The sequence below is a fragment of the Sorex araneus genome, chromosome 1, assembly GCF_027595985.1.
Source record: "Sorex araneus isolate mSorAra2 chromosome 1, mSorAra2.pri, whole genome shotgun sequence".
NCBI classification, from domain to species: domain Eukaryota; kingdom Metazoa; phylum Chordata; class Mammalia; order Eulipotyphla; family Soricidae; genus Sorex; species Sorex araneus.
In genome coordinates, this window is record NC_073302.1 from 386,020,188 (window position 1) to 386,033,983 (window position 13,796).

General features: G+C 40.9%; 1 protein-coding gene across 9 annotated transcripts in view; it reads right to left on the reverse strand.

Moving 5' to 3' along the window:
• PPP1R9A (protein phosphatase 1 regulatory subunit 9A) overlaps positions 1-6,616 on the reverse strand; it is a 319,759-nt gene extending 313,143 nt beyond the window's left edge. For 7 of the 9 annotated variants that reach the window (XM_055124185.1, XM_055124184.1, XM_055124186.1 and 4 more), the window contains exons 1-2: positions 6,010-6,136; positions 2,630-4,237 (exon numbers count right to left, since the gene is read on the reverse strand). In XM_055124185.1, the coding sequence (XP_054980160.1) occupies positions 2,630-4,021 (1,392 nt within the window). In that variant the 5' untranslated portion in view covers positions 4,022-4,237; positions 6,010-6,136. Of the gene's footprint in view, positions 1-2,629; positions 4,238-5,528; positions 5,934-6,009; positions 6,137-6,483 lie in introns of those variants that run through there. The other 2 variants (XM_055124178.1, XM_055124179.1) reach the window with 2 other exon arrangements.
• Between the last annotated feature and the right edge of the window lie 7,180 nt (positions 6,617-13,796).

Genomic DNA, 13,796 nt, shown 5'->3' on the forward strand with positions numbered 1-13,796 from the left:
CCTAATGAAGAATAAAATAAGAGTATCAAAAAAAGAATGTGAAAGGTGTAAAGATCATTCTGTAAGGAAGATGTTTTTTGTTGCTTCTGAAAGATGAAGTGTGTTTAAACTTTGAAGTAAAAAACTCAGGTTAAAAATTACAACTTTCTTTCCACAAATAAAGATTTATGAAAGGAATAAGGAAAAATACATAGGAAATAGCTGAATGATTCCTTCTCAAATGATCAAATCCATTTACTCCATGCATGCAGTGCACTCAAGTATAGTTAAAGTATTCAGAGGACATCAGACATTTTGGCACAGGTATTTACAGTGTTGCATGGATTTTTAAATACCATGTGATATTAAATGACTCAAAAGTTTACAGACAAAAGGGGTAACTTTATAGATATTTGTGTCTCTGCAGCTAAGACTCTAAAAAGAAACATGATAGCCAGGAATAAAAACCTACTGAGTTAAATTACTACAAACTTTTATGCAAAAAATTAGAGAGTAATCTATACACTATCATCACCACTCCCACCAGCAGAAAAGTGTCTTTCGGAATCTCCAAATAAATCTACTTACTCATTAAAACAATGGGAACAACAAAAAAGTAATTGTCTTAGTCACTGCAAAAAGCTAAGAATGAGTCTTCTGTTTGCAAACTAAATCCACTCCAGCTAGTACTGTTAACTATCCAGTAAACTGAGATACATCATTTTTTGTTTTACAAATCTTATATCTATGTTCTTAGTGAATGAGTTCAACTTAAACATATATGATTCTTTCATTCTTTGTTGTATAAAATACTTGGTATCATACTGAAATTAAAAGGCAAAGTATTGTTATAAGCAAGAGCAAGAAAAAAACACTTGAACATCATAACATATACAAAAAGGTGAACTGCTCACATATAAATTGACATACTTCAATAAAAAATCCTTGAAAATCCACTATAATGCAAAGTTATATTTTATGTGACATAAGACCCTCATAAAAGGAAAATGCCCATTTGTTGAGTGGGCAGTGCTCTAGTTGATAAATTTCATAATATGCTATCCCCCATATTAAGGAGTCTGTCACTGGATTTAAACAAACTCCCTGGAGACTTTGATGCTATTATTTCTGCCTTATTCAATGTGAAGCAATTTAATCTTACTGCACTCTTCCTAAGAGTTCATAGACGGATGATGTTTAAAGGTGAATATATCCAAAGGGAACATGATTATGAAATTTCAGATAATGCTGAAAAAAGGATGCCTAGAACACAGGATAGGAGAGAAATAACAAAGGGAACTGGTAAAGCAAAGCAAAGAAACTTAGCTAACTTAGAAATTTGATTCTCATCTCCAGGTTACTTTAAACATAGTTTAATCATAGCACAACCTAATCCAGAACAACCCTAGGCCAATGAAATGAAAAATTTGCCTGATAACACCTGTAAATAATTTGATAGATTATTATTTCATTTCAAAATAGTATTTCATTGGTAAAGCACAATCATATTTCTCTTTTCAATGTAAATATGTTACAGCCTTACATGGAAGTTTCACAAGCTGGAAATTACAATGAATAGTGATTTTTAGATACTGATAAGAAAAAAGATACTATAGCAAATTCCAAATATATCATACTTACGCTGTGAGTGCTAGAAGCCCATAGAAGGTGGTTTCAAACTACACATTCCACTACCATAAACCCTCCAGATTCCCCCTGGAATGCATGCCAGAATCTTGACAAAACTGGATGGACTAGTACATTTTCAAAAAGCACTTCAGGAGATTCTGACATTCAACCAACCACCTCCTGCCCCAATTGCCACTATCAGCTAATAATGTTTCACCACCCTCTTCTGAATAACATGCACTCTATGTTATTCTTCTACACTAAATATTAAATAAGTGATCATTAGAATAGTACATCTGAATTCAACTGTCACTTATCCAGCTTTTAAGAGGTAAAAATAAAATTGTAAATGGGAAATCAACTTTATGTCCTTTCACAAAAATTCACCTGAAAGATACATAAAACATTACGAACTCAAAGCTATTTATAGCCATAGCTTTCTAACTAGAATATTTAAGCCGGATCATATATCCATTTGAATCAAACTTTTAGTAATAAGTAGCAGAACAAGAACAATAAAAATATTCCAACATTACTCACAATCCACTTAGACTTAAAGGATAACTCATATTTTTAAAGTAAATAAAGACTATCACTTCAAAGTTTCCATAACTATCTCATTGTACATTATACCTCATCCTATGTGCTTAGACTCAGAACATTTTAGTTTCATGGGAATTTTGGATGAAACTAGTAAAGTAGCATTTTTATTTCCAACCAACACACCTTGTTTTCAGTTATCAGATTATTCATGCTCCAATCCAATGGAATGTATATGACACACACAATTCCACAACTTCTTCAACTTTCATACTGTTTAATATTGATTTATGTAGCTATAAAACGTATAAAAATCTGATCAAACTCCTGTTTTAATCACCTGAGAACACGTATACAAGAAAAATCTTGGAATTTCTCATAGCTACCTAGCTGTCAAATCTATTCTGCATATAGTTAGGCCCAAATACTGAAAACACACTAAGAAAAAAACTTCGAAAACAAACTGAGAAAAGATACTTACCTTAATTGGTGCACAACTAAATTTTATTTTTCTATTTTCTGGGATGTCATCTTCTTCTGGCAATCCGACAATTTCTGAATATTCCATATCAGGTTGATAGTAATTGTTTTCATCACTATCCTCCTGCTCATCCTGTTCAGTACCTGTCTCTCCCCAGTCTGAATTATACCTAGATCTGACCCTATATACATTATAGTCACTGTGCATGTAAACATGGGAGCTCTCAAAATTATTCGAATCTTCGGGTACTTCTTTCCCAAAACTGGATCCGGATCTATCAGCAGAGGTAAAATTACCACCTGCAAGCTCCTTCTTCGGTTGTACTCCTGTCTCACTCCCAACCAAATTAGCTTCGGCATCTTCTAATGGTTCATTTTGTGGTGAAGGAATTTTAAACTCCGGCATTGCCTTATTTTCAGCACAAGGTTCTTCAAAAATGCCTTTGTCGATGCTGTCCGGAGTCTCTTGATTAGATGTAGAGTCCTCAGCTTCCTTGTTCGGCTGTGTCTCTTCACCAGGCATCGAGTCTAGAGAGATACTTTTTGAAGCCACTTCCGGTACTGGAGTTGTGTTACTCTTCTGAACATCCTCCGACTCATCACCGCATTTGCTTGGAGGAGACCAAGCGTTAGAATCCTTAAGGTGACCAAAGGTGTCAAGATTTGTCACAGTAACAGATGGTAAATTTAGCGGATAATGCCCAGTCACTGAGTATTCATTTTCAGCCTTCTCAGAAGCAATGGCACTGGGGGATTCGGTATTCTCAAATACTGCACTTAGTTGACTCACTGTAGGGGAGACAGCCTCTGTCCTAGAGCTAAGACTGTCCAGGGAGTCAGTACTGCCTCTGTTGGACTTGGTACCACCCCACTCATCCTGAGGCTCACTCCCTCCAGCTTTCTCTGTCTTTGGAGAATAGCGGTTGTTTCGTCCTGACTCATGCACACTCCTCTCAAACATCTTCCGAGTTTCGGTGAATTTAGAATATGAGGGACCATCATACATTGTGTCAAATCTACTAATTCGTTCTGAAACAGAGGACTCCAATTTAACAACCGAGCCATCTGTTTTCTCAAGAAATTCTTTGGGTTTCATTCTTCTCTGAGGGGATGAAGGTCTACCTTTCCCCCTTGTTTTGGCAATGACTGCAGCGTTCTCAGTGGGCTCCATACCCATCTGCATGAACAGATTTTTAATCCTGTTGACATTGGAGCCATATTTCCTCCCCCTGCTCTGCTGGGAGCCCTCACCTTCTTTTGATTTTTGTTCTCCATCTGACTTGGGTTTGTCAAAGGTACTTTTCAGTGCCTGGAACTCAGTCCTATATGCATTCCTGTGAGGAGAGGCACTTCGGAGAGTGGTCCTTTCACCTGACGGCTCTGCTTTCAACATTTTTACTTCAGGAGTAAAAGCCAATGTTCATAATGATCAGAGGAAAAAATAAACAAAAATAAAACACTTCTCTTCTCTAATCACCAGTATTTGGACAAGAAAAAGTACCTCTCAAATGGCATACTGTGTCAGTGATCCGCTCAACAGGTGTATTAGGAAATTATTCAGTCAAGAATTACACAAAGTGGCTTTTTCAAAGCAAGACTAGAGGTTCATCTGGAATAAAAAAGAATGAATTTCTAAATTCATTTACTTATTTGACTTTACGTTCAGTCAACTAATACACAACTTCTTTTCAAAGTGTCACAACGGCACACTTATAAAATGGGAAGTTAAAAGCCAAGTTTCAAGTTATAATTCTGATTGGCTCTTGGCTAACAAAAATATTTCGAACACAATGTCTACCAAAATTATACACACACACATACAAGTTACCTATAAACTTAAAAGCAATACTTTAGCCCAGTTTTTTATTTCTTTTACGAATGGCTTTAAAAGAAACTAATAGCTCATCTTAAATCATCATGCTGTTCAGAAAACGAACTCTTTATCTGGGACTCTCTACACCGGGTAGAATTCATTCTTTCAGTAAATATATTACTGAAAGTTTTTTTATTCTATGTTTATAAACTCAAAAACATGCCTAACAAGCTTATTCCACTTTTTCTGGTCTAAATCTCACATTGATAACATCTCCAAAGTTAACGTTTGTGTAATTTCAGACCAAAACTAATAAAAGAAAGTTCTGAAATGCCATGAAGTTTCACTCTAAGTTCAGGTACAGCAGATATTTGGAAGTTTCTGAAGAACAGACCCTATTAATTACAGGGTAGGATGCAGACTATCATGGGCATAAACGCATGGGAATGTGAAGATCAGAGACCAAACAGACCATGAAGCTGCCTTTCACAGCCCTGACTTGCTCATTCCTACTTGACACTAACTTATCACAAACCCAAAATGCAACGCAATGCATGCTTTCTAGTCTCCCATAGCCCACAGCAGGATTTTATATTAAGATGCCAGCAATCAAATACTTCAAGAGCTGCTAAAGATCAATCAATGTCGTCCTAAAGATTTGGCATGTTGCTTTTGTTATGTTCTTTTGAATATTAGTCCTCTCTCCCTCACCTACAATCGGCTGAGAAAGCACATAGTTTCACTTAAAATCGGCTCCAAACTCGGCTCCTGGCCCAGCACGCATGCATGGCTCATGCAGACAAACAAGAAAGGCTTTTAGAGTGTGGTGCCTGGTTGGGGGGCTTGGGGGTGGTTGGTTTTTGGGTTTGGGGGTTTTGTTTTCCGGTAAAGCATTGACAATCTCCTTCTACCCTGACATTTTTTTTTCTAAGCCTTCCAGAAACACCCCTCCCCCCGGTACACACACACCCTGCTGCTCCCTCCCCCGCCAATTCGAACCCGAGGGGGGGCGCGGGGGCGGAGGCGGTGGGGCCGCCGGGGGATTCAAAACCTGCCCTCACAAAAGACAAACATAAATAACACCAACTTGAGAGGCAGCCGAGTCCCCAGCCTGCTTCGGGACGCCATCCCTCGGCCCCCGGGGCAGGGCCGGGAGAGCAGGTGACGCCAAGCGCTATGGTAGGAGGTCGCAGTCTAGCTTTGTGCCCGGGAGCACCTGAAGTCCTAGCACATTGGCTGCGGCTCCCGGCGGCTGCCAGGCGGATCCCAGAGTGGCACGGGGAGAGCCGAGCTCCCCGGCCACATTTCAACAAGAAAAGAAAGAGGAAGAATTAAAAAAAAAAAAAAAAAAGACTGGGTCATGAGAATCGATCCCTTTGTTTTTCCTCGCAACGTGCCGAGGACAATAGATCCCACGGATCAAGCCTCGGGCCCGCCACCTCTCGCTCCCCCACCCCAGCCCACCCCACCCCCCGCCTGCGACTCGCCGCCTTTGTACATCCCGATCTCCGTCCTCCTCTCCTCCACCCTCCCCAACTCCCTCGCCCCGCGAACAGCCTCCCCCTTACCCGAGCGGGAGCCGCCGCCGCCGCCGCCGGGGAGCGTCGGGCCGCCGCGGCTCCCACCCCCTCCTCGGAAGCGCCCCCCGCCCCACGGTGGCCGCGGCTGCTCGCCGGCCCGCTCGCCGCCCCGCCGCCCGCTCCTCACGGCGCCGCGCGCAGGGCGGCTGCGGCGGCCGCTTCCACGCGCGCCGCGGCCCCCACGCGCGCCCTGCCCGCCGCCGGAGGCCCCGGGACGCGCGCGGGCGCTGCCCGGCGCCAGGGCCGGGCCCACACCCGATCGCCCACTCGGGACGGCCTGGGCGGTGGGGTGGCGGGGCGGGGGCGTGGGGGGGCGTCCCGGTCCACGGGGGCCGGGTGGGGGCTGGGGGGGCTTCGCCCACGTGCGGTCCCCCGCGCCCGGACGAAGCGGCCGGAAGCGCGGGAGTCAGGGGCGGGAGGCCGCGGGGGGCTGAGCCGGGCCGGGGGTAACAGGTGCCTCACCTCGGCGATGGGCTTAACTCTAGGGCCGCAGAGAGAGGGAGCCCGGCCGCCAAATCCCAGGAGAGGGAGAGAGCGAGAGGGAGCCTCTGGCGGCCAAGCGAGGGCGAGAAGCACCGGCCCGCGGCGGGGCCGCCCCACCCCCTAGGCCGTGGGCGAGGGGCCTCGGGAGCCTGGGGCTAGGCCGGACCTTCGGGTTCCACGGGTGTCCCCTGTTTGGAAGCCCACGAAGGCTGCGGTGAACTCCGTGACCTCAGAGCATCCCACACGCGAGGATGCGTCTCCTGCCCTGCGAGGTCACCTCCGCCTACCGGCTGGGTGCTCACTGCCTGGGTCACTGTGGCCCAACTAACACCCACCTTAGCGTAAGGCCCCCAAAGGAGAAGGATGAGAGGGGTCTTCTGACTTGGCTGTCAGGAAAGTTGTTCCAACCTTCCGTTCTCACCCCCAACCTTTTTAGATACGCCTAGTACCCCCAAGAACATACTCCTCACCAATACTAATAGCCAACGCTAACAACCCTTTGCCTGCTACCCCCTCTTCCCTCCCTTCACCAACACTAACTGTCCAACAATAACAACCCTTTTAATATGGGCCTAGTTCCCCCTTCACCAACACTAACCCTTCATATACGCGCCTACTACCCTTCTCTTAACCAACACTAACAACCCTTTTATACGTGTCTAGTACCCCTTAGTACGCCCTCTTCACCAACAACCAACCCCAATCCCTGGTCAAATACTGAAAGTGCCCCTGCCTTTTTACAAAATATAAAGCTAATCATGAGACAGATCTTTAGATCCGTCCTCCCAAACACTCTACTCAGTACATTTTTAAAGGATCATTATTTTTCCTTAAAAAAGGTTCAAATCATGTCTGTCATGGAAATACTTGATGAAGATGTGCCAATACTCTTACTTGACTCGTTAGGAAGGGAAATGGAAAGATGTTGCAACCCAATTTAAAGGAAAACATGAACGGATATTTAATCAAAAAGGTCAATATTCTACAAGGCACAAAGATATGTTTTGAATAATCTGTTCTATAAGGCAGTAATCAACTATACTTTCAAGCAGCAACAAAAATTAATTCCTTTTGGTAAGAGCCTCTTCATAATCCTAACTTTCTATGACTTACAAATTAGTAAAGTAGCCTTGTAAAAAAGAAGCAGAGAGGTATTCAAACTACAGAGCTCCCTGACCTAGATAGCATCCAACATTCCACTGAAAGAATTTCCAGTAATCTTTTCTTCATTTCCATTTCAAAACGTTACACAGATTTGCTCAGAACTACTACTATCTTCATTTTACAGATGGTAACACTGAGGACTAGGCTTTGGAATTTACCCTCAGCTTTTTCAGCTAGTAAATAATATTTGGCTGGATTTTGAACTTCAGTAAATTGTAAGGAATCTATACTGTGGTAGCAAAATATTGTTACAAAAAGGCTACTCAGTTCTAGCTATCCTTTAGTTTCAATAGTGATTTTTTTATCTTCAGCCTCACCAAAATTCTGGATATGTTCCCAAGAAATTGCCATTTTTTGTCTATGAAGAAATGGATTTTACTTTCATAAGCATAAACAGATGTAACAAGCAAAGTGAGGGGGCTGTAGATCCAGTCTCTACTTTTGGAAAGTACATGTGCTGTCTGGGATAATTTAGTGGAAATGTTCCTGTCATTTATTTGGATTATAGAGGCCATGATTTTTATGAGAATAACCTAAATAAACGCAGGAACCTAATCAGTGATTTCTGTCTGTAGAAGTGTAGGAAGAATTGGCATTAAATAATTCTTACATCTCTTTGCAAAAAAAAAAAAAAATCCATGCAGAGAAGTAGCCTAAAAAATTGGTTAATTTTGGTTTTATTAACTTAAAATCTGAAATTTCTGATAACATACTGAAGGAATTACTAGCAGAGATTTGGCAACAGAATACTGATAATTTAAGATTTCTAGATCTCCCAAAACCTACTTTCCAGTTGTAACAACTATATGAATGTTTGAAGGATTGATTAGACTAGCACCCATGCAATATCTGTGACTATTTTATGTTGATGAAAAATTCAATGTCAGGGCTGGAGTGATAGCACAGCGGGTAGGGCGTTTGCCTTGCACGTGGCTGACCCAGGGTTTTGATTCCCAGCATCCCGTATGGTCCCCTGAGCAGCGCCAGGAGTGATTCCTGAGTGCATGAGCCAGGAGTAACTCCTGTCCATCGCCAGGTGTAACCCAAAAATCACACACAAAATAATTCAATGTCACTAGCCAGATTTGAAGAGCTGAGTAGTTATGGCTAATGGCTACTATACGGGATAGTGTAAGAACACATATTACAGTTTAAGAAAGACAAAAATGACTATTTTTCATTAGGAGTAACACTTAGCTCATTAATGTATTAGAAATAATACATTAATTTCAAAATAATAGTCTATTATATTAGGGTTGCTGTGAAAGTTAATATTCACACATATGATTTGTGACATTTACATGAGTCAACTAGTATGGTCTATTATTCTTCTTTGTTATTTTTTATTTGCTGTCCTAAGAATGTAAGAATATTCTTAAATTCATAATCAACATCATGATTATTAAATAAATAGACCATAAGTCATATATAAGATGTATTCTATGTTGTTTTAGGGTTTTTTCCTCTGTTATATTATTAAACTTTTCATAATGGATATTCTGAGTATTAAGGAAAAAATCAAGCCTGAATCAAAATTTAAGATTAGTGAGAACTAAACTGAGTTGAAGAACTTCACATTCCTTCTTTTTTCTTTTTTGGTTTTTGGGCTGCACCTGGTAGTAATCAGAGCTTTCTCCAAACTCTGCACTCAGAAATTACTTCTGGGAGCTAGGGGATCATATGATTGAACCCAGGTCAGCTGCATGCAAGGTAAGCACCCTGCCTACTGTTTTATCCCTCCAGTCCCCACTTCACTTCTTAATTTATATCAGAAAGACTGATTGGTGTTAACATCATGTTTATGATGAGTAGAAAAAAACTAAAAAATCTCTGCTTTAAAGATGCAGCTTTCAGAATATAAAGTAACAGAATGGGAGACTAACATCCAAGAATAATAGAGATAAGTACCAGGAGGAATACTCCACAGCTTAGAAGCCAGCCTGGCATTCTAGGGAAAAAGCAGCTCAGATAGAGAAGGGACCACCAAAGAGAAGGGACCACCAAGTAAACAGTGCTAGGAGGGCCCATTTGGGATGGGAGATGTGGGCTGAAAGTAGACTATAGACCGAACAAGATGGCCACATAATACCTCTGTTGCAAACCACAACACCCAAAAGGAGAGAGACAGAGCAAAAGGGAATGCCCTGCCACAGAGGCTGGGTGGGATGGAGGGGGCAGGGTGGGGGTGGTGGGAGGGATGCTAGAACCATTGGTGGTGGAAATGGGCACTGGTGGAGGAATGGGTACTCGACCATTGTATGACTGAAACTCAAGCACAAAAATTTGTAAGTCTGTAACTGTACCTCACAGTGATTCACTAATAAAAACATTTTTTAATAAAATAAAATAAAGATGCAGCATTCAAAGTAATGGAAGAGCAAGTAATTCTTATCTGTAATTTTACAAATATCCTCAGTAAAAACATATTTAACTTATATTATTTATTTAAAAATACTAAGAAAAATGATGATGATGATGAAGCAGCTTATATACCAAATTTTTAGTTAATAATTGCATATTTCATACTCGTAAAGATCAAAATATATTGTTGTCTTCAAAATTGTGTGTTGGTGCTCAATTATTTTATGGCCCATCTTTAAAAGTAATTTTTCATTTAAAGGAAATAGTTTAAATTTGTATCTCTTAGTCTTAGGATATTATTTAATATGTACTCCATTGTAGATTAAAGTTTAAATATATTCTCTATAATAGTGATAGGGTTCTCCAGCTTACATTCAAAATATAAAGCAGGGAGATCTATGATCAATCAGTTTGATTTTGTGATGTTAACTATAAAACTAGCATAATATATTTTATAATCATATTTATAATCATATTTATAAATGACTGTGTCATTTATACTCAAATAACTTTGTAACAATTCCACATGACTTTATATCTAAGTTCCTGGCTTTGCTGTCTCCAAAATAAATTATATCACATCTTCATCAATTTCTCATTCTATAATGTGTATAGTATTTTATTCAGCCTAAAATTGAACTTTTAAATCTTAGTATTTATTTTTATGTGCTGTAATGAAATAAACTGTAGAATTTCTTGGAATTCCTTAAGTAATTTAAAAATTATTATTAATATCTTAGCTCTACAAATAAACTGAGCAGGTTTACACATTTCATTTAGATCAAAGGAATACTCCATTTGTTCCCTATTATTATTATTATTATTATTATTATTATTATTATTATTATTTGATTGGCCACACAAAATATGGGAACAAGGGCCAGAAGATAGCTCAATGGGCTGGAATAAATGCAATGCATGCAGGAATCCTGAATTTGATTCCCAGAACCTCACAATCCCCGGGGCCACCCCAGGGAGTGAACCTCAAAGACAGAACCAAGAGTATCCCCTAAGCGCCACTAGGTGTGACTCAAAAATTCAAAACAGGGAATCTAGAGGTTCATATTTTTTCTTATTTCTAAGAATAGGGGTTCGCAAGTAGATCTACTAGCTGGGATAGTCAGCCAACCCACCCAGAGGTTTCTATGTTTCTACTGGGCTATGTGTGACTGCATACACCCGCTGACCACTAAGTAATCTCTCCAGCCCTGGAAACCATTCCTCCATCCTTCTCCAAGAGCCCGGCAAGCTACCAAGAGTATCCCGCCCACATGACAGAGCCTGGCAAGCTATCCATGGCATATTCAATACGCCAAAAACAGTAACAACAAGTCTCACAATGGAGACGTTACTGGTGCCCGCTTGAGCAAATTGATGAATAACAGGACGGCAGTGCTACAGTGCAATATTTTTATTTTAGGCACCATGATTTACAACCCTAGTAATAGCAGGGTTTTGTGCTTGCCACTTTTCAATGCCCACACTCTTCACTATAGTGTTCTACTCTACACCACTCAACTCAAATCCTTGTGGCCCAGGGGTAAGATTGTTTCTGTAGAAAAATTCTCATGTTCTGTTGCCCTTGACCATTTATTTTTCCTTCACTATGTTTCTTTATATCATATTTATGAGAGACATCATTTTTATAATGTCCCTTTCCTCTAACTCACATAACTTAGTATGCTGTTCTCCAGGTTCATCCATGTAGTGGAAAATTGTATGACTTTTGTCTTTTCTAATAGCTGAGTAGTTATTCCATTGTGAGTATATACCACAGTTTCTTTATCCAGTCACCTGTTCTCAAACACTTGGGTTGTTTCTATGTTTTGGCTATTGAAAATAGTACTGCAGTAAACATGAGTGAATATGCCTTTTCTGGATATTTTTGGGACCTTAGGGAAATGCCAGAAAGTGGAATTGCTGGGTCATACAGAAACTTAGTTTTTTGAGAAGTACCCATATTGTTTAAAAATAAAAAAGCTGAACTAGTCAACATTTCCACCAGCAGTGGATGACACTTCCTTTTTTCCTACATCCGTTCCAACACTGATTGCTTTTGTTCTTTTTGATGTGTTACTGACCCACTGGTGGGAGGTGATATCTCATTGTCGCTTTGATTTGCAATTCCCTGATGATCAGTGATGCAGCATATATTCTATATTATCCATGGGCCATTTGAATGTTCTCTTTGTAGAATTTATGTTCATTTATTCTCCCTGTTTTTTGATGGGGTTGATAGCTTTTTATTTTTTATAAGGGTTTCACATGACTTGGATGTTAACCCTTTGTCAGCTTGTGGCATAACAGATATCACAGAAATTCAATTATCAAGAATTACTATGAAGGGACTGGAGCAATAGCATAGCGGGTAGGGCCTTTGCCTTGCACATGGCCAACCCAGGTTTGATTCCCAGCATCCCACATGGTCCCTCGAGCACTGCCAGAGGAATTCCTGAATGCAGAGCCAGGAATAACCCCTGAGCATTGGCGGGTGTGACCCAGAAAAGCTTAAATACATACATACATACATACATACATACATACATACATACATACATACTGTGAAAAGTTTTTATGCCATGAAATTGGAGAAATTATAAGAAATTGGTAAACTTTTGAACTTTTATAAATTTTCAAGACTGAACCAAGGTGAGAGAACCCAAGCAAATCAATTACTACTATGGAAATTGAAATGTTAATCAAAAATCTTCCACAAAAATAAAGCCTGGGCCCAGATGGGTTTACTAGTAAATTCTTCCAAAACTTTAAAAACAAAATACCTCCAATTATTTCTTAGCCTTGATCAGAAAGTTGAAGAAACAGAAGCCCTTCCAGACAGTTTCTATGACACCAGTATTACCCTAAAAAGTAGATAGAGGTGATCCCGGGGGCCGCACGCGTGTGCGGCCTCTCCACAGCTGCACGAGCGTGAATCCAGACCCAGCAAAACCTCTTTCGGCATGGGCAACTCCTCGCAGAATGTCTCCAGCCTGAGAACTAAGCCTCAGCCCCGTGCCCGCCCAGGAGGGGAAAGGTATTTCTCTCTCTCTCGCCTCTTTCTCTCCGGGGATGAAGGGTGCGGTGGCCGCCATATTAAGACGACCACAGATGGGATTTACTACAAAAACTGCAGCAAAAGGACACGAGGGTGCTCTTGGGAAGGTGGGAGTCACCGGCCCCTCCCACCACCGAGATGTGTATTTCTCTCTCTCTCGCCACTTTCTCTCCGGGGATGAAGGGTGCGGTGTCTGCCATATTATGACGACCACAGATTGGACTTTCAAGCCTGCAATGATCCAATATTGGAAGTAATCTCCCTGGACTTAGTTGTTAAAGTACGAAAATTCAAAACCGCACGGCCGCACTAGCGGCCACGCGACCTCATTTGTCTTCACAGTAGGTCTGAATCTAGTGGGGTACTCCTAACAACAATAGTGAGGTTTGTGTTGAAATATTGAATTTAACCAAAGTAAACAGAAAGTAAAATGAAACTTATCAGTTACAAGGCGGGGGGTGGGGGGGCGGGATGGGAGGTGTACTGTGTGGTTTTTTGTTTTTTGTTTTTTTGGTGGTGGTATATGGGCGCGGGTGAAGGGATGGTTGTTTCAGCATTGTATAACTGAGACCTAAGCCTGAAAGCATTGTAATCTTCCACTGGTGATTTAATAAAATAAAATTTTTATTAAAAAAAAAGTAGATAGAGACACCACTAATAAAGGAAAATATAGACCTAATCCCTGTTGAATACATATGCAAGGATCTATAAT